General features: G+C 32.9%; 1 protein-coding gene across 4 annotated transcripts in view; it reads right to left on the bottom strand.

Moving 5' to 3' along the window:
• Positions 1-22173, bottom strand: part of Tank (TRAF family member associated NFKB activator) — a 72052-nt gene that overhangs the window by 3457 nt on the left and 46422 nt on the right. For all 4 annotated transcript variants that reach the window (XM_047544906.1, XM_047544905.1, XM_047544908.1 and 1 more), the window contains exons 5-7: positions 7416-7492; positions 6667-6782; positions 775-1355 (exon numbers count right to left, since the gene is read on the bottom strand). In XM_047544906.1, coding sequence (XP_047400862.1) covers positions 775-1355; positions 6667-6782; positions 7416-7492 — 774 coding nt within the window. The remainder of the gene's footprint in view (positions 1-774; positions 1356-6666; positions 6783-7415; positions 7493-22173) is intronic.

Raw genomic sequence — 22173 nt, 5'->3', positions numbered from 1 at the left:
ACTATTTTTACAAGCTTCTGTTTACTGTAACAATTATGTAGCTTTCATTTGCCTTCAGGCATTAGAACTTTTATTTTTTAAACAAAGAAAATCATTCTGTGATAGAATCTGAACCTACAAGGGAGAGTAAAAGTGGACTGGTAGGCTATAAGTAGTCTTCAAGCTTGTTGGAAACATTGAAAATATTTGACTAAAACCATACATATGCAGATACTATTTAAAAAATGTATTAGGCGGCATGTTTAGTGCCAGATTAGCAACCAAAACAAACACTAAACCTTACAGATCTATGTACTGTAAAGCTGAGAATATTATAGAAGTATTAAATGACAATTACATATTTTGATAAATAGGACTATATTATGCAATAATTTACTTATAGATAATTACGTTTCTATAAAGATGAGTATGATACATACAAACTTTTAAGTAGACAAACACATTTCACACTATGAAATTTAATGATGAATTCTGTTATTATGGTACGAGTAATTTCAAATAAGGGACTAAGAAACTAACACCATGCTAGATATGGACAAGGTTTACATGCATTTTAAAATCAGTCATAAATTTTATAATAGAGCTTTATCATATTCATATTTTTAAATTTCATGTCGCTTATCACCGGACTTGTATGTTTTACTGAAAGCTTTAACTTTTGCTAATTATTAATTTCAAAAGGATGTCTGATAAACTAAAAGAGAGGCATATCTGTGCACGTGTGGCAAAATGTGTGTTCACACATAATAAAATATGTTAATGCAAAACAGTTACCTGCTGTGGTCCTCGGATAGCTTTTCCTGGGGAATCCAGTGAGGGAAAAGGTGCGTCAGATGGGTCCTGAAGTGGGAATGTATTTATATATAATGCATTTTGGTCTCCAGGAGGAAAGCACGGAGCTCTATCCAGAGTTGTCCTGATACAAGTGTTTACAAGATTTGAGGGTTTTGTTTTGTCAGTTGTTTTAAGGTTTTGTATAGCTGAAGCTATGGGATCAATTCCCTGAATTTCGAATAAAGTTTCTTCTGTCTTAAGAAAGTTTCCTGTGTTGTCTCTGAGCTCCATATTAAATTTATCTTGGCACATTGCCTCAGATGTGATAGGACCAAAGATGTTGGGTCTCTCTGGAGTGCTATGCAAGAAAGTAGAGTCACTGTCCGTAGGTGGGAACTTGACATTGAATTTAGAAAGTGATTCAAAAGAGGTGTCTTCCTCATCTCGGCCCAGTCCTCTTGGTGTGACAGATGTGATGCATGGTGCACCTCTATTTATATCATCTTTAGCCTGAGGCTTAAACAGCCCTTCTTGTTTATCTGTTTTATCTGTACACTGTATAGGCACAGAACACTGTGTTTCTGTGGGAAAAAAAGAACACAAAAGCAAAGAGTTACATTCAAATCATTCTTAAAAATTTGTTCCATCAGCTTTGGACTGATGAGTATTTTTTTTTTTTTTATTGGTTATTATGGCAACTGAAAACCACTGGGGTTTTTACATTGTTACCATCTTGCACAGGAATATTAGCAGCATGCAGCAGGTGAAGTAGAACATAGCTTATTAGTCACAGTTTAACTACTTTGTCTTTCTTTTCCTAGGTCTTTTGCTATAAGCTTTGCATTTTGTTTTACACTGCTCCACACTTAAAAAAAATTTGCTTATAGTGCATACATTTAAACATTTTGTCAATAATAGAAGCCGCAACTGTGAGCTTGCTTGGACAACTAAGTTGTTAAAAGGAAAAATCCTTACCATATATATATATATATGTATATAAATATATATGTATATATTTATATATATAAATTAGATAATTATATAAATTAGAAAATTATATAAATATATATACATATAAATATATATACATTTATATATAAATTAGATAATTTATTATTTACTACATGAATTAGATGATTTATTCCCCCCAATATCAGTGTGTAACTAAGTATCTGACTAATAAGTTTAGCCTTTGCCTACTCTCAATAATCCTCTCAATAATGTGAGGGAGTAGTGGTGGAGGCCGGGAAGAGGGAAGAGGATGGAGGCAAAAGATGCAATTTTGGGATGCATGTTAAGAAAACTGCATGAGAATATATGATTTTCTCATACAAAAACGGGGGGGAGAGTATAGTTTGTGGATAACAGTAGATATCAGGTAGGCACCAGGGCTAATATAGTTCTAAATAGAAACCCACTTATCCAACAAATTCAGCTACATAGGACATAGTCAAAAGGTAGAAAGAAAGAACTTCTGAGGAGTCAAGAGATACAAGTTCCATAGACAAATGAATTAAGTTCTACTCTCACTTTAGATTTATTCAAATGAGCTTGATGTTTCTTTAGCTCATAGATGGTTTGAAACAGCAAATTAAAAGGGGGTGTGAGTTGTTAAAGTAGACAAGAAATCAAGAGCTGAAAGCATGGGAGGCAAGAAAAACAAAAATGCAGATGCAAGATCTCAGAAAGCACTACTAATAACGTAGGATCAAAAAGTTTTATTTTGCAGTATAAAAAAGAAAAATGATCAAAGCACTCGCCATGTTAATGATACTCAGATACTAGAAAAAGTTAACTTATGTTCCACAATGTCACTTTAAGAAGGCAGTGAAGTTGGTAATGTAAGTATTCTTATTCAATGGATAAATAGTAAAAATTTAAAAAATTAGCATTTTAAAAAAAGATTGTACCAGGGAGGTTGTACATTCACAAATGGAGATTTGACCAATGATGTGAGTTTAAATGAACAGGTTGCAGAGAGCACCTTGTGAGGTGTCTATCCATGTTAGTAGCCATCTAACAACTGTCAGTTCCTCTGTATTCCTCTGATCTTTTTGTCTCACGACACCTCCCTATCCTTTGCTAAAGCACATTCTGACACCGGATATCTTGTGTTTGGATATGATATGCAACTAACTTCTTTAGTCATCCTGTCATATACCTACTACTTCTCTTCAGTCCACACTATCACCTTTTATTGGATTATTACAACCTTTGAGATGTTTCCATGCCTCTAAAGTTGTCTCATATCCAAACTGTTCTCTACATTGCAACTTTCCCTTCTATCCTCTTTCTCAGAGTAGTTTTTCTAAAGTACAAATCTTGTCATTTTATCTTCCTAAATTAAGCTCTCCAACTCCTTAGTCCTTAAAGGGGCATATATAACTATTCAAAATTGGCCCGTTGGTCACCTTTCCATTCTTACCTTTCACCATACCTGCTTTACTTCATACTCCAGATGTAATGAACTTTGTGCAGTTTTCCAAAATAATCATACTCTTGTCTTTGGACCTTTGCACATGCTGTGCAAATTGCCCGATATGTTCCCTGTCCTTTCCCATTACTCTTTGCCTAACTCTTAATTGCTCTTCATATCCTGGCTTAGACATTAGTTTCTCTGGATGGTTCTCCCGTGACTCTTAGATGCCCTGAGGACTGAACACTGTGTGTTATATTTCTAGGCATGCCTTTCTTTCTCCCACTAAAGTAGATTTTTTTGAGGGCCTAACCTATGTTCTGTTCCCTACTTACCTGCCCAGTATCCTGCTCTGTGCCTGGCACGTAGTATGCCCTCCATAATGAATTCTGAATGGATCTGTATTCTTTTCTTCACAGAGTCTAAGATAATAACCTACTTTACTGGATACTCTGTGACTAGGACTGGTACAGTAATTAAGAGCAAGCCTGATTGTTTAGTTGGACTTCTCTGACCTCTGAGGTTTTTAAGAAGTCCATTAACTCTCAAGTAGTCATTTTTCCTGGCAGTAGACTTGAGGGTGGCAAGAAATTCTAGGAAACAATAATCAAATTCTACAACACCTGAGGAGGAGGAAAGACTTACCAAATGATCTTCACAAGATCAGGGTGAATGCTTTAGAATCTGCTGTTGCTGCTAATGGCAATTTCTATTAACACTAATTGCCCTTTCATGTGCCAAGCACTGTTAAAATTGTTACATTTATATTAATTCATTTAGTACTCAGAATAATCTCAAGGTAGGCACTATTATTATCCCCAATTCATTTTTTTTCATGTGGGAACAAACTGGGAGATGGAGAGGTTAATTCTAAGGCTACACAGTTAGTGAGTGGATTAGCTGGCACTGGAACCCAAGCAGTCTTTACTCGAGCTGTGTTCACTCGGAACCATTATGCTAAATTGAACATGTTGGTTTCTATATATAGAGAGGAGTCCTCAAATTGACAGAAATGTGCTTGGAATTACTTTCCTAGCAGTTGACCTATCCCCCCTTGCAAAGAAAACATGGAGAAATGTAACAGCTGTAATAAAGCAGATATTTTCTTTTAGCACAACTAGCTGGTATGCAACTTCAGACACATTAAAATAATTTGAGTTAATCTGTTCATGTGATGAGAGTAAATATCTACTGAAAGGAGATTTAAACCTAGGATTCCTAAGGCTACTAGAAATCTAAGCTTAGAAAACTTAAAAGTCAAATGAGTTGCATGAAAATATCTGTCAGCCTGACACCATAACAGAGAACCACTTTAAGGTGAGCAAATAGTTTCTTCAGGAATACTTTTTTTTTTTTTCAAGGAAAGCAAGTAAGATGCAAAAAATTTCCAAATTTTGAGTATAGGCTATCCATTAGATTACTTCTCAGTGTAATTACCATGAATACTGACAAAAAAATTAACTAATTGTAATCTCTAATCCTATGGTCTTCTTTTCTAATTGCCAACGAAATAGGATACTCCTTTTGAATCAAACAGTAATTTTTCCTGAAGACATATTTGCTTAAACATTCATTTCTATCTTTATCCTTTCACAAGGCTACTGCCATATGTGGATGAATAGAAAAAATAAAGTAATAAACAGGAAATGTACAGTTCTATTAACTCATCATTTTAAAATGAATTATCTTCAGTTCTTTTAAAGTACAAATCAAATTTTAACAACAACAACAAAAAAAAACAGGGACAATACTGTTAAATATACTTTTTTCTAGCTATGTTACATAAATCATAATGGAATACCTCCCCTATATTTTCATTCAAGGTAGAAAACATATTTGAAAATCCTAAATAGGTATCTTTAATGCCTTTTTCTTCTTCCTTTTGATCTTGCTCTTAGGGCATAATATCTGATATTGTGGTTTTTATTTGGACCAAACAAGACCTCAATGGAGTCTCTAGCATAAAAGATCTAAAATAAATATTGCAAGAATAATGTTGTATCTATTATTTGTGACATAGCTAATATAAAGCATAAGAATAATGTTAGGAAGCAGTTTTAGAAGGAGAGAAATTGAAGTTAAACACCCAGTATTCTAGTTGACAGATACATACTCAGATTTAGACCTGTGCAATTTAGAAATGGTCAAAGTATTAAGCCATTGATAATGGGGTATGTTCTCTGTGTAACAAAGAATATATCACCATTACAATGTTTTGATAAGATGTTGATGTTCACAAAGCATATTTATGAATTCTAGATACATCTCCATATAGCTAGCATATTTTAAATAAAAATGTTTTCTTCAGACACTGTATCTTTAGTCTGTACAAAAGATCAATTTCTTATGACCATGTCAAAAATTAAGATGGAGAAATTAAGAGTTCTTTTGGAGACAGGGGGAAGTAAGGGGATGAAACAAATTATGCCTATTTATAGAGATTGTTTTGTTTCTTCCTCACTACACTATAGTTTTTCTGAAAATAAAATGTAGTAGTTGTAAAAAGTAAACTTTGACCATAATATGATTTTTAAACAGCTTAGCTGTAAGAGTTATAAGAAATGGAATGTGATCTTTAATTAAAGGAGTGCTAGTCGGTACTTCTGCAGTATCGTTCAGAGTGAAAATTGTAAATCACTTCGCTTAGTAATTAGCTGCAGAATAACTCAAATCACAAGGGTAAAAGAGAATTTATCATTACAAATGATTGGTTTACTTTTCTTTTGTTTACAGAAGTGCTCGTTACCAGGCTCAATCCAAAAGTGCTTTTTACCAGACTCAATCCCTGGTATTTTGCTATTAATATTTAATTACTGAAGCAAACACCAGGAAGTCAGTCTGGGATTGTAGGAAAGGGTGGAGCTTTTAAAAAACATACTGTAACATATACATAAAATAATATGCCTTCTAAGTTAAATTTAATACTAAATTTGTATTTTGTGCCTCCAATAGAAATGGCCCTCAGTAAATGTGTATACTGCATTTTCAATCATGAACCAAATGATCAGAAACTACCCATAGAGTTCAATGTAATTTCAGTTAGAAGTTAAAAACAAACCTGATGCTATAACTTTACTTAGCTCATATATGGTACTGTTCCTTGAAGGTGGCTTACTAACATATGAGTTAAAGTTCAATATGCCCCCCAAATAGCAACTAAAAACTTTTGAGGGACATATTTTATTTTGTGTTTATTTTAAGATGGGACTTCTAATCAAGTTGACTAGTAATTAGGTCACTCAATTCAATCTATATAGTACCATATATAATGAAGACAGAGGGGGTAAAAAAGCCAATAATTACATCATATAATATATTAAAGAACTTAAAATAGCATATAATTCAAGTACAAGTGGGTGTGGGGCAAGATGGAGATCCTTAGCACTTAAGAAGCATTTACAAATATTTTACATTCAAAAAGAATTCAATTTCAACCAACAAAAATCAAAATAACTGAAAGTTAAATCAAATCTTACCACTTGCAGTGTCTGGTATGTTAAGTTTGCTTAAGTGGTCCTTTTGCACTTTTGCTAGCATGCATATTCTATGAAATTCTTCTTTGAGATCCCAGAAAGTCTTCTCTATATTATCCCTAAAAACAATATTTCAATATTTTAAAATGTAAGCTAACTTCAAATATTTTTTATCACAATTAAATTTATACAGCACTGTTTTATGTATCACAAAATTAATGAAATGGTGAAAGTTATTTTAAATTTGTAGAAAATGTCCCAAAAAGCAACTCCAATGTTTGGAGAACCAGGTACAAAATAAGTGCTAAATTAAAAGTTCTAATACATAAATGTAGTGCAGACCAGACTATCTACTTATTCACATATCACACTGCTGCTGGTTTATTCACATATTAACTTTGAAGTATTTTCTTTTCTCCATAAACATCACAAATAGAATTATGAAATTGTCCTTACTTTGATAAGGTTCACAATAGGATTCATCCATATAAAATAATGTAGTCATAATACATAGTCTATTGAAATAGTAGAGCTTTAGAAAATTAAGTTTTTACATGTAGCTCTGCTTTCAACTATATGACTTATTTAGGTCATTATAACATATAGGAGCTTTGGGTTGGTTCCTTCCAGTTCTAAAAGAGGGAGTTGTTTTCTTATAACTCATAAAATTTAAAAAATATATATGTATAAAATACTATGTATTTCAATATTTATAATTTTTAAGAGCTGGCAAAAATAGGATACAGAACTACCTTTCATGGAATAAAGGAATGCCAAGACTCCTTGGTGAAGTTTCTTTTCTAGGAGAAGAAACCTCTTGTCTTCTTCCCTTAAAGATACAAAAATGATCACACTTTAAATTGCTTCCAACTCAAATGAGACTCAGTTAACAGAAAACACAAAGGAACATTTATCTTCTCCATTGAAAAACAAATTGAATCAGTTTACAGATATATACAAAATGTATAATAGATTGTGATGTTCAATAGAATTTTTTTCCTTTAAATGAGATAAAGGAGAAATGAAAATAAAGATAGAAAGTATAAAACATGAAGCATTTTGGTGACTTTTTCAATTACTATCTTCAGGACTGGTAATTCAAGGAATTTCACAAATTCAATTATTGGTCAAAATTGCTACTCTGACACCAAGCACTTCATATGACTAGAAACTGAAACAAAACAAAAAAAACCTCTGTGTGGTAATGCCTTTTGATAATACTAATAATGGCCTATATATATTAATTAATCTTTGTTTTAAGTTTTTTTGCTAAGAAATGCAGCTGTAATAGAGGGAGAAAAAAGAAATCCAAGCTATAGCTACTTATTATTTAACAAGCATTTTTAAGGTTTATAAAGATCATGTAAAAATATATTTAAGCTGCTTCAGTATGAGTTCTTGCCTTTCACTCCCACCCTGTGGCTTACAGTGGTATTACATTTGTTTTGAGCTTTAAAAGTCAACATTAAAGAACATGTTAATACTCTATAATCTATGTTCAGATTTTTAAAAAAACCTTTAACTGTATGTAGAAATTTGTATACTTTCTGAAGCTATGAACTTACAAATTCTGAGATTTGAAGAATTCCTATTATATAATTATAAATTATAATTCAGTCCGAACTGTATAATTAAGATTCAAATCTTCAAATCCAAACGAGGACATATCTTTGGTGACTTTTGATCTTATTCAATTAAGGTTACTATTGCCTAGTAAGAAGACAATTTTTACTTCATTGTTTTGATCACCTGACTATGTCTCCCTTTAATTTTGCTTTTGATTTCTTTGAGGAATCCTACTTGTTCTTTTAGACAAGAACTTGATTTGTTTGTTTTTCTTAAAATTAACATATTCTGCTATATATTCATTGCTCTCATTTCCTAGCTTTTTCCTAAATGAATACCCTATACCATATATAGAGTATTGTTTTGTAGTCATGCAGAATTAGTTAAAATAAAATCTTGGCAATACAATTTGTGATTTTATATATTATATCACGATATTAAGGTAAGATAAAGATCATTTTGTTGCTACATACTCTTTGTCTAGTAAACATTTAGGTCATGCCTTCTGGACTAAAACTGCTTTATTGAATTTTATAAAAGTAGTCAGAAGACATTTTCACAATCATAGTTTGTCTTTAAAAGTGGCAGACAAGGGGCTGGGGAGATAGCTCAGCTGGTAGAGTGCTTGCCTTGCAAGCACAAGGCCCTGAGTTCGATCCCCAGTACAGCAAAAAAAAAAAAAAAAAAAGACAAAAGTGGCAGACAAGGTTTTTCTTTGGTGTTAAGTGAATTAGAACACTTAACAGAGTTTAGTATGGACAAGGAAGAAAGATAACATTTTAAAGTTAGCCATTCACTTAGTATACTACAACAAAACACACTTTTAAAATGATTATTTTACTAAATCTACATCAACAAAATCAAAGCAGATATTAGGAGAATAAAAATAATTGACAACTTTATATGTTAAATTATAATAAAGTGCTTATATTAAATGAAATGGCTTCCTTTGAAAAATTACTATTAGAAATTCTCCATATTTTATTAGAACCTAGACAGAACCAAAAGGAATTACTTTGTAATTTTAGCCTAAAACTAAAGATGCATTACATAAAGTGGTAAAGATAATATCCTAGGTTCCAATTCTGATTTTGACAGAAACTAGGAATGATTGCTTCTGAAGTTAAAGAATCATTAAAATCTAGTGCAGATGGAGAGAGGTGAAAGAAAAGCCTGGAAAAGAATAATAAACTTTTGTTTGGCTTAGTAAATTAATTGGTGCCAACTTACTTCTGTGATGTTTAGATTTGATAACTAATGTGGGTGAATTTGTTGCAAAAAGATGCCCTGGGTGTTCAGGCAGGTGGTAAAGGCAGGACTCACTTAGGAATTTCTATTAAGTATCTAAATTCAGTTTTTTCTTTTTTAGTACTGGGGAATGAATCCAGGGGCACTTAACCACTGAGCCACATCCTTAGCCCTTTTTTGTATTTTACTTAGAGAAAAAGGGTCTCACGGAGTTACTTAGGTCCTTGCTAAATTATTGAGGCTGGCTTTGAACTGGAGATCCTCCTGCTTCAGCCTCCCGTGCTGTGGGATTACAGGCGTGGGCCACCATGCCAGGCTAAATTCAGTTTCTTGGGGATAAAGAACTACTTACTATTACTTTTGTTCTATTACTTAAGAAAAACATTACTGGTTATACTGAGCAATACCACACCTTCTATTATTCATACCAAATTAATCTGTTCATGTATGTCAAATGAAAAATTTGAGCACCTGGTATCCAAGAAAAAATTTCAAAAAAGGGCTTCTTAAAAAGCTAGTTGGGAAAAAACCAAAACGCAAACCAAAAAAAACAGGCAAGCAGTTTCCTGACAGATGTTTTAAGTAGGGTTTATTTAGCATGGGTACAGCATATTAATGTTATTTTCTGTTGTAGCAGTCTTATACAACTTTCTGAAGACAATAATTTATTTTTCAAAGGATTTAGAACTGATAAAGTGAATGTTGATTTGAACACTTTTTTTAGAAATTCACTTTCTTTTCAATGCTGTTACCTTCCTTAATGAAGATTTCTCAGTTTGGTGAGCATCTCAGAATAAGTAAACAATAGAAGGAAATCATAAATTTTTTCTTTCTATTCTCAAATATTATCCAAGTGGATCCTATACTTCAGGAAGATGAGGTTATTTTAACTTTGAGTAAGAATGCAAGAGAATTTTGAATATTATTTTAGATTTTAAGCACTAAATCATTCAACAAATGAATTTATTTTGAGATACTAAAACTCAAAATACTTAACATCATAAGCTGTTCCAAGTACTAGTTTGGAAATGTGGATCTTGTAGAATGAATACTGAAATGAGTTTTACATGTCAAATACACTTCCAGTATGGCACTGGATAAGTCATTCAACTAAATCCATTAAGATAAACCCATCTGAAACAGTTGGAAGATGTTGTAAAATGTTTCCTTAAATTTCCTCTTATGTGAATTGAGAGAATTTTGATTTAGTGTAAATCAATTTAAACTTCAATGTTAAGTATTATAAAATAAATGTTTAATATGAAATGATATTTAAAAGGAGAAAAGTGACTAGCTAACATTTTGCTATATTTACTTTTTTTTTTTTTTTTGCTGCGCTGGGCATTGAATCGAAGGCCTCATGCATACTAGGCAAGCTCTCTACTACTGAGTTATGTTTTTATTTTGAGACAGGTTCTCTCTAAGTTGCCCAGGCTGGCCTTAAACTTATGATCCTCTTGCCTCAGACTTCTGAGTAGCTGAGATTACACATATGTCACCATGCAGGCTCAGGTTTGTTTGTTTGATACTGGGGATTGAATCCAGGGTGCTTTATCACTGAGCTGTATCTTCAATCCTCCTACTCCCTTTTAAAAAATTTTTATTTTGAGACAGGATCTCACTAAGTTTCCCAGCCTTGCCTCAAACTTGCAATCTTCCCACATCACCTTCCCAAGTTGCTCAGGTTATAGGTGTGTGCCACTGCACACAACTTCAGGTTTATTGTTAATGAAAACACAGTAGGAAAATGAGCTGGGGATATGACTCAGCGGAAGACCACTTGCCTAGCATGTGCAAATCCCTGAGTTTTATCCCCAAAACTACAAGGAAAAAAATGTTTTGGGTTGCCTTCCAGGGTTTGGTATATATCAACCTCTTAAAAAAAAGAAAGGCTTATTTCCCCTTACATTTTCTTTGTTATAGTTGTTACTAAAAGTGAATGTAAAATTATATTGACTTACGGAACTTTTAAAAATGATTTGACTAAACTCATTAATATAATGTACATTTTCTCATATATAAAGAACTTTACCTTGAAAAGACCACAGTTACTTATTTTCACATTGCTGGGGAATGAACCCAAGACCCTGTGCCTGCTAGGCAAGCACTGTGTCACTGAGCTACTTTCCCATCCTTAAGAGGCTAATTTTAAATAAAGAAGTTAAGTTCTCAATGGCACATATTCTATCTATAGCAATGCATATCACTTTATTCCAGAGCTCATATCAAAGACTCTCTCTTAACTTTAGTTGGGATCCTTAAATGCAAAAGGAATACTTACTTATTGGTGGCTCAGGCAACTAAGCACAGTCAATTTTTAAATTTAGATTCTGGATGATACTCAACAGAATTATGTGCTTAAAACAAAAAAGAGAACTATCCTCTTACTTTAAACAATGTAAACCAAGAAATAAGCCAAGGTAATAAGGGATGGATTGGTAAAGGAAATATAAACTGAGAACACTTAGGGTATAAATAACTAGTTTGATATAATTCACTACAGAAAAGTTAAAATAAATAGTGAAAAAATAAACTGGAAGTAAGGATTCACTTATCACCTAGATTTTTGAAACTTGAGAATGAAATGATAAAGGCCAAACTGAAGCTGAATATTTTCTTACCAGTTATATATACATATACACTGAGGTAAGGTGCTATGGTGAAGTCAAGCATTGGATTTGGCTAGATTAAGGAGAATGAGAAAAGGAAAAGATTAAGGTATAAAACAGAACTAGAAAGACATTATGAAAGGAAATTTAATAAGAATAAATATAAAAGCATAGTAACATAAGTGAAGACAAAAGGTAAAAAAATACAAGAAACTGTATTTAATGTATAAGAATTTATGGACAGGCAAAATCTTTGGTTCTCACACCCTCCTAAACATTCCTGAAAACCTAGCAAAGCAAGAGGAACAAAATCCTCTTCTGCATGGAACAAAATCTGTTCTGCATGACACAGTGTGCTAGGCAAACCCACTGCCAGTGTGGGAACAACTCCAGGGCAAAATGGGATTCATCCCAGAGTTCTGAAGGAAGTGGCAAAAAAATAAACAATATAAAAATAAAATTAAACACCCCATTACTTCCAAGTTTTTTACAGAGTTCTGATTTAATATATCCCCCAAATCTCTACCAATTCAATGATACAATAAAATATGCTTTTTAAAAAAGGTAAAATCTTTTACCAGTACTATCTCAATTATTATGATTTTAATTCTGACATTAATTTGGAATAAGATTAATACTTTTTTTTTTTTTTTGGTGGTGCTGGGGATTTGAACCCAAGGCCTCGTGCTTGCGAGGCAAACACTCTACCAACTGAGCTATATCCCCAGCCCCAGATTAATACTTTTGAAATTATGTTTTTTAAGTCTTTCACTTTGTACTAAGTACCTTCTGCATATATCATTTTGAATTTATTTTCTTAAGGGCTAGATATTGATTGTGGGGATGGCTTTCCATAGAAATTGCATAACTCAAGTGACCAACTTAAGTAAGGCTTCTCATACTCCTTTTGTTTTTCCCCAAACACTATGCTTAAACAGAACTGATTTGGGAAAATCTTTTTCTTTAACCACAAAAGATTATTATTTTTTTTTTTAATTAGAGCATTACAGTTATACATAGTAGTTGGGTTCCTTCTGATAAAATCATACACATAAGGAATTTGATTTCAATCCCTATTACCCCCACTTTTCCACCCCTCCACCCTGCCTCCATTCCTTCCTCTACTCTACTGACCTTCCTTTCACTCATTTATTTATTTCTGACTGGTACTTTCTACATATGCATAAAGGTGAAATCCCTTTGGCACGTTTATATATGCATTATAACATGATTTTGTTGCATTCATTTAATATTTTCCTTTCCCTATCCTTTCGCCCTCCCTCCCATTCTCTATGTTTTACTCCACTCATCTTCCCTATATATTTGTAATAGTGCACTTCCCTATATATTTGTAATAGTACCCCCATCTTCTTTTCCTTACTTTGCTTCCACGTGAGAGAAAAGATCAACACTGATTTTCTGAATCTGGCTTATTTCATTTAGCATGATGTTCTATCCATTTACTGGCAAATGCCATTATTTTCTTCTTGTTTATGACTGAGTAAAACTCCACTGTATATATATATATACCACATTTTCTTAATCTATTCATCTACTGATGGGCATTTGGGCTGGTTCCATAATTTGGCTCTCATGAATTGTGCTACTGAAGTATCTATGTCACTATAGTATGATGATTTTAATTCTTTTGGATAAATAGCAAGGAATGGGACAGCTGGGTCATATGATGATTCCATTTTTAGTTTTCTGAGGGATCTCCATACTGCTTTCCAGAGATAAGTACAAATTTAAAGTTATACCATTACCCTGATAAATAGAAGATATCTCCTTGAAAATAGCTATTATTAATCAATCTGCATGCATTATTTAACTTAATCAACATAACCTCACAGATTAAGTACTTAATATGATTTTAAAATTTGCTTACAAACTTAGCTTGCTTTGGAGAGATCAAATAATTTGTTGGAAGTCTAGCACATGGAGTAGTTTTGACTGGAACATAAGTCTTTTTGCCTGTCTTTACTCAGCCATGGTCGTTGGCTGCTAGAGAAGCTAAGTGTTAACAGTTAGCTATCCAGCACCAGAAGGGAAACAAAGAATGGTAACATTTACATACTGCACCAAGGCAAACTAACTCTAAGATTCTAAGACCTGCCTGTCACACAAAAAAAGCAAAAAATGGCGTATCTTACTGTTAATTCTATTCTTACTCAACTATCTGTTTAAATAAAGGATTGGACAGATATAATAGCTGATAAAGACCTTGCCTGATACTTTCAATTTCTATCAGGATTGGTATCTGTTCCCTGGTGAATGGGTCACATTTTCTGGGTTCTTCATATATTGAGTAATTTTAGATCATATCTTAAACACTGTAATTATTATGTTACATTATGCTGATGGTATAGGTATGTTTGTTTTTATAATCAAAAAACTTGGTTAGTTGACTCCAAACTCACTTCTATGGTGAGCAGCAATTCAGATCAGACCTTTAACCTTAACTACAGTTAGTCTTGTTAACTCTGGGGGAGCCAGATGTTTGGAATGAGTTTAAACAGAATTTAGGGTTCTCTTTCTCTGGGCTTCATTCCTTCCTTCACTTTCTAGTGACCATGGTTACTCTGGTTTCATTCTCCTTCTTGGTTCTTCTAGCAAGAATTACAGTTGGCTTTCTGCTGGAATTTGAGCCCTGTTGTCCCTTCACTGCAGCTATGGCCACTATCAGGACAGAAGCGTGGAAAACTGGAAATTCATTCTTAGTCAATTACCTGATTCACATTTTTTACTCCCCTCCAAAAAATATGCCAAGTTTGGTTTCCAAAGTCTTCAGGTGGTTGTTTTCTTGTATGTTGTCTGATTTGTAAATGTTATCCGTAGAGAATGGGTTTGTTAGGTGCTTACCCCTCCACAATGGAAGTTTAACTCCGAAATTGTTTTTTATTCTTCCATTCTTCTGAGATTTCTCCATGATTTTCTAGAGATGTTTTATACACTAATCTAACACTTTTTTTTTTTTTAAAGCTCTCATTCTGCATAATTTGGAATCTCATTTGGAAGCATTTTACATGACCAACCAGCTCCTCCTTGAAACTATTTTTGGTTACCAGAATTACATGACATTTCTTCCTAAGTTTTGGTATTTTCATTGGTCCCTCTTCTTCCCAGATTATAATATGACAAATCTCTAAGGTTCAGATCTGGGTAAGTTGCTCTTCCCTTCTCCTACCTTTCTTTGTGATCTTTCTTATGATCTTTATATGATCTATTCTCATATCAGCTCTACGGTCAGGCCCAGTCTCTCTTAATAGTCATTTTAAATTTCAATCTGTCCAGTACATTACGTTCACTACTTCTGGCGTCTATTCCCGAACTGAGTGTGTGTGTGTGGTAATAGGGACTGAACTGGGGACTTGTACATGCTAGGCAAGTGTTTTACCACCAAGCTACATCCTTGGCCCAGGAACACCAAGTTTTAAGACACATATAACCACATTACAACCCTTTCCTCAACTCTGGTTTATACTTCTAATTTCTGCTTTAATGTAAGGCCATTTTTTTGCATTAAAATGAAAACAAAAACAAAAACAAAACAACAACAATAATGCAGGGCAAGAGAAATCCTAAAACACAGATTAGATTCTTGAAAAAGTAAAATTTAAAACAAAACTGAGGGTCTCACCAACTTTATCTTCAATTTCAAAAGGAATGGACATTTATCAAAAAGTAGGAAGGAGTTTTAGATTCAGCTTTATATAAAAGTTGTCATTTTATCCTTAGAGCAACATAAGAAACAAGAGCTGGGGGCAGCAATGAAGATTCTCAGGCTGTAGCACAGATAAAGAGGAGGGAGAGGAAAATATTCAATTAGTAGCAGTAAGAAGGAAAACAAGGAGATCTACAATGGCCTCTTGACCATTCAGCAGCAGTACTATTGTCCAGATGCTCTTACTAAGGGACATAGACAAGTCAGTGGCCCCTTGGGTATTATTAGGATGAAATGTAGAGGGAAATGTGCTGTCCTTAATGTTAAATAGTGAAAACCCTTAGGGATAAAAGGACAGTGGACAAATATATCAGATATGGAATTACTTATATGAAACTGAGTTGGGAAGGCAAAAAACATACTACTATAGATAAACACAACAGAAGAAAACAAGATACCCATTTTAGAATTATGGTGTTTCTAAAAGGGACTGATCAGGGAAGAAAAAAAAATCACAGGTTAATGACATGGAATGAGTAGAAACTAGTTTATAATAGTTTTATTATGATTCTAGGAAATGGAAAGATGACTAACTGGCCAAAAAAAAAAAAAAAAAAAAAAAATTCCAGGGAAAAAATCAACTTTCATAACATAACAAGTTTAAGCAAGAAAGAAAGTTCAGAAAGTGAAACATATTAGGTGCAACTGAAAAATTAAAGGAGTCTTCTCCCACTCTCAAATTCTAGCAATGCTTTTGAAGGGACTACAAATCCAGTAAGAAGATATTAAAATATAACACTGGGAAAAGCATTAGTTAGAGATTCTGTGGTTAAACAAAGCTAAGTGGCTTTCTTACTGCTGATTTTGGATTCTACATATAATTCTCATGCTTTAAAAAATTACCAGAGAACACAGTATGCAGCATTTCATAGGTCTCTGGTTTTGCGGAACATATTAGGAAATGTACCAGACAGATACCTGTTTTAGCTTGTCTTTTTTTGTAGGTGATGCTGAGGTCAAATCTGGGGCCTTGTGCATACTAAGCAGGTGCTCTACTATGGAGTTACATTCCCAGCCTCCACACTGTCTTTTAACAGATTAGTCAAAATTCAGAGCTTGCTCTGGATTTAATATAATAGATGCAAATAAGTAACTGTTAGTAAGTTAAAGTATCATAATTTAAAGTATAAATGTGTAAAACAATAAATTATCCAATAAATGTGAAAAGAACTGGTAAGTGAGCATTATAATCTTCTGCATAAATAAAGGCCCTGAGAAGATGCTAGGGTGTTCTTAGTGCATTTTTTTCAGTAGGGTGAGAGTAAATATCTTACAGAGAAAAAGGCAACATGATTTTTCTAACAGGAAATTATAGTTAAACCAGTGGTTCTCAAAATATAGTCCAGGGGCTGGGGTTGTGGCTCAGTGGCAATGTGCTCACTTAGCACAAGTGAGGCCCTGGGTTTGATCCTCAGCACCACATAAAAGTAAAATAAAGTAATTGTGTCCACCAACAACTAAAAATATACATATATATAAATGTATAAAATGTTTAAAAATATATAGTTCAGGATCCCTGGAGGTCCCAAGATTGTATCAAGGGATGCATGGTGGGAGAAGAATATCTGAGATGGTCCTCAGTGTCTCTGCACATTTTTGCTTCACATATTAATAACATAAGATTCTGACTAATCTTTACCTGGACATTTCTTGGGGTTGTGCTTGCAGAGAGCAAACTTGAAAGATGAGGTAATATTACCCTGGGACAAAGAACAAACTAGTTTAGTTCTAGCTATAAAATGAAGGGTTCCTCTACTGCATTGTAACCCACTGCATGTGCATGCATCTATCTGGGACCATGTGTGTCATTCCAAGGTGGGAACAATGCAAATATGATGTTCTTTTTGCTGGTTGTGCTGTAACTAATAAAGTCCTTTTTCTCTGATCCAGTCCATGCTTTCCATTCAGGATCCATAAAAGAATAACTGACAACTTACTAGTTTTTAAGTAGGGTAAAATGAAGTTCTGGATCCTCACATTCAAGAGGTTAACTACTTTCTTAATACTATTAAAATGTTTTTTTTGCATTTTTTACTGACTTGGCATTTACAAATCATTTACATTGCAAAAGCAATGGTGTATAAAACTGTCAATGCCAGAGTACTACCAAGGTCATGGTATCCAACTGTATTCACTGTATTCTTTAATTCCACAAACTCAGTAAAAAAATACAGAAACAGAAAAGGTTGGTTTCACCTAAGACTGTTCTTAATAAAACTCAAAATTACTTTTATTGACTTTTGATCTCAAGTTAACATCTTTTTAATATTTGGTGTGACAAAACAAGAAGTATGCACAAAAAATGCTGCTTCATACTGAAGTACAATGGTTGTCTTGGGGAAGAGAACTTGTGTAATTCTCTGAGTTGCAAGGTGAACTAGTCACTTTTTTAATAGAATGCCATTTTCACTTGAAAGAATGACTGACATGTGGACTATGGTTATTCAGACATTTTCTCAAAAGTAAATGAAGTTAGCCTGTCACTTTAAGGGAAACAAGTGACAAAATTTGTTGCCAATGATAAAATTTGGGCTTTCAAGTGAAAATTAAAATTTTGGAAAACTTGTACCTGTCACAGTAAGCTTGACAGCTGCCCAATGCTTGAAGACTTTTCAAATGAGATCAGTAATGATGTTGAATGTGATTTTTAAATATTATACAATAAACTAAGTTGACACCTGGAAGATCTGTAATCTGTATAACTCACTAAACCAGTATTTTCCAAATGACGAATTCACAATGTTGTAAAAGAAATTCAAAGCACAAGGAAGATCGATGGCTTTTAATGTAGCAGAGAACTTACCTCATTGACATGGTTTTAGATACCAGACTGCAGTTAACATTTAATAAACTACTTCTTATCAAGTTTTGGTGTAGTATCAAAGAAAAATATCCAATTGCTAAAGAGGGTTCCCCTTTCCAACTACACTGTTTATGTGAGGCTGCATTTTTGTCATACAGCTTTTCATGCCTTGGTCAAGAGGCATCAGGGCTGAACAGAATATACCAACTTTATTTTGTGAACTTTGAAAAAGAGTTTAAAAAAAAAAAAGGGAATTGTGAGAAAGGGTTCAACAGGGGAAAATAAGGGGAGAAAAACCAGTCACATCAGAGACACTCAAATTTGCATGTAAGTTAGGGAAAAAAATTTAAAAAGTGACATGCTACTTCTCACTTTTTTCTCTTTCCTAGAATTATTTCCAGTATAATAAAGCAAAAACCCTAAAATCATTTACTGAATTAAAAACAGAGACATATAATAGCAGAAAAAGGTTAAAATGAATTAATAATTTGGATTTGAAAACAAAATTTCTACAAGAGAAATTCCAATGTAAATATTAAAATACTTTGGTATCACATTTTTTTTTCATCTTTAATATTTCACTTTAGCAACAACTCTGGAGACTAGAGATATAGCTCAGTGGTAAAACACTTGCCTAGCTAGGAAAGATCTTGGATTCAATCTCGAGCACTGCCAACAAAGAAAAGAAAAGAAGAAAAAGCCAAACACCCCAAATTCTGATCTTTAGTAAGTAAATAACTGGATGAAGATAATTTTTCTCTTCTAATTATTGAGTCTATAAATAAAAAACTAGTCTACAAAGAGATGAATAATAAATAATATACAAGTGTTATATGTAAAAAAGAGTATATTTGATCCAGTTTCTAGAAACAAAACTAGAGAAAATGGGACATTAGATATGACTGAGAAGCCAAGGATCCTGAGGTGCTATTCCCAAAAAACACATTTTTCTCTATTTCTCTATAAGCCTCAGGTTAAGATAATGTGTATGAGAGCTATTTCTGTCTCATACATGATGAAAAGAAAAAAATTGAGCATTAAAGGGATGTACAAACTTTAAAAAAAAAGTTGAGTAATGAACCTCAGCAGTCAAATTATTTTAAGTTCCTCTCTTAGAAAAGGATACAGAACAATGTGTTAAGATGATATGAATCAGATTTAACTGTCTTAGGGAATTCACTTGGTTGTTAGATATCCTGATTAAAGGCCTAATTTTAAACTTTGTTCAAATGATGAAAAACATACTTATCAAATACCTGTATACTATTTTTATTTTAAAGCTTTTACAATGTATATAAAACCTGGAATCTGAACAAGATGGGCCAACTTTAACAAATAAATATAGTTTAAGAGTCTCACAACAGAAAAAAGTGACTCCGTTGAGGTGTGCTGAGAGAAGCAATGGTGGCCCAAAACTCAGATGGATATCCCTAAATGGAAGTTGTCTCAGAAGTCCAGCGCATAAGAAATATGAACAGCCCAAGGATGAGGATACCATCTGAGATTCAAATCTGAGACTAGAATTTTATAAATCACTGAAGGCCAGAAAGCAGAAAAGGGTTCAAGTTCACACTGTGTGATAAAACCAGGATACATAACTGAAGGAACACACTAGGAAAATGCCTATGAAGCCATGATATTTTTTAAATGGTTATATATATAAATGAAACTTATTAAAAACCTTCAGTTTTAGCTTTTGGCTTATGCTAACTGTTATCCAAAATGGTCTGGACTAATTCTGGTTCTTGTCTAGAGATTATGCTTTTTCTATCAAAATCTTGTAGACAATTTAAGTTTATGTACATATCCATGCATGCTAACCAAAATAGTTAAAGGAGAATTTTTCTTCTTTTTCCTAAACTAAGATTCAAGCCTCTGCTCAAACCTACCGTCAACTCACTGGGATAAGGTTTTGTTTCCTTTTCCCTACTTGAACTCAATTTTGAGCTGCCCCTGCTCAAGCCTAACTTCAGCTCACTAGGAATATTAATTTTTAAAATTAAGGTCCTCCATATCTTTTATCAATGCCATAAAATTATAATTAGGATTTTATTTTGTAATATTAGCCTTAATTATGTGACAGAATTAAGTTATAGGATTAAATTATATAAGATTAAATTTCCTATCATATTGTTTTATAATGCTTACTAATTGCTTTGGGTCTCTAAATCTTTAATTTGCATGTTGTTACTCTTTTTTTATATTGCTGTCAATGACTAGCAAGGCTAGGTCATAGAAGTTCAATAAATACTTCTCTAAGTAACTGACAAGTGAATTTTTAGACATCAGCTTTCTTCAAATACGTCGGAGTGTCTATATTTATTTGCAATTGCCAGGTATAGCATATCATATTTCCTTAATGTTAGTATTGATGACAGCTCCCTAGCTACATCATTTTTTTTACTAAATCTACAAAATCTTGTTTCTCAAAGCTACCTAATTTGCTGATCTAATCACAATGTAGCTGCATTAGAAATTTGCAAACTGTCTAACTGGCATCTTTCAGTAACAACTGTACTCATCCTATTTTTAAGCTTTTGATTAACTCAGAAGAAAAACCAAATACATATATAAAGAATAAATTAGAAATATATGTACATTTGTAATATAATATACACATACACATATAATCAGAAATGAAGCACAAAATCAGCTATTTGGATACAAGAACACATAATATCTTTAAACAGTTAAACATTCAAATTAACTAATACTATGTTTACCTCATATTTTGGATTCTAGAATCTGAAATACTTTTACAATATTCAGTAATGTCAATTTTGCTTATCAAGACTTTATGGAAGAAGATGGGGATAGTATTTTCTTGTTCTCCAATGGTTGACAATGTCAGGTATATAACCAGAAGTCAGAATTATTGAATGAAGAAAGACAATTTACCAATATCACCAAATTCTTTTGTGTCCTTATTATTGTTCCCTAAATATTTTCTTGCATCAAAACACTCTAGAATATTGTATAAAAATCAGATAGAAAGTCAGATAGAACGATGAGTGCAAACAATTTTGGTCAAACCTTTAGACACCTAGATAGTATTTAGTTCATCAACTGAAATACCTCCCAGAAGCAAACATAAAAATTTCATTTCTGAGATCATAAAAATGATGCAGTATATTAAAAAATGATTTAAAAATAATATTTTACATTTAAAGAACAAAATTTGTTACTTAAAATAATTAACTGCTATCATATACACAGGTTACTATTTCTGAAAATATTATCCTGCAAACAAGACATGAATAATGCTTGTCAAGAATAAGGGTTTGCATTTTTATATAATTTTATTTCTTATCTGCAAATATTTTCAATTTGTTTTGATTGAACCTAGGGGTGCTTTACCACTGAGCTACAACCCTATCCCTTTTTATTTTTTTATTTTGAGACAGGGTCTCTTTAAATTGCTGAGGCTGGCCTCAAACCTGTAATCCTTCTGCCTCAGCCTCCTGAGTCACTGGGATTATAGGCATGCACTACTGAGACTGAGCCTGGCCAAATATTTCCAATTTTTAAAACTGGTTACAAAAAAAAAAAAAAGAACTAGT

Source organism: Sciurus carolinensis, chromosome 3, assembly GCF_902686445.1.
Source record: "Sciurus carolinensis chromosome 3, mSciCar1.2, whole genome shotgun sequence".
Taxonomy (NCBI): Eukaryota; Metazoa; Chordata; class Mammalia; order Rodentia; family Sciuridae; genus Sciurus; species Sciurus carolinensis.
Note: the sequence above shows the minus strand (reverse complement) of the source record. Positions and strands in the feature narration are given on the sequence as shown.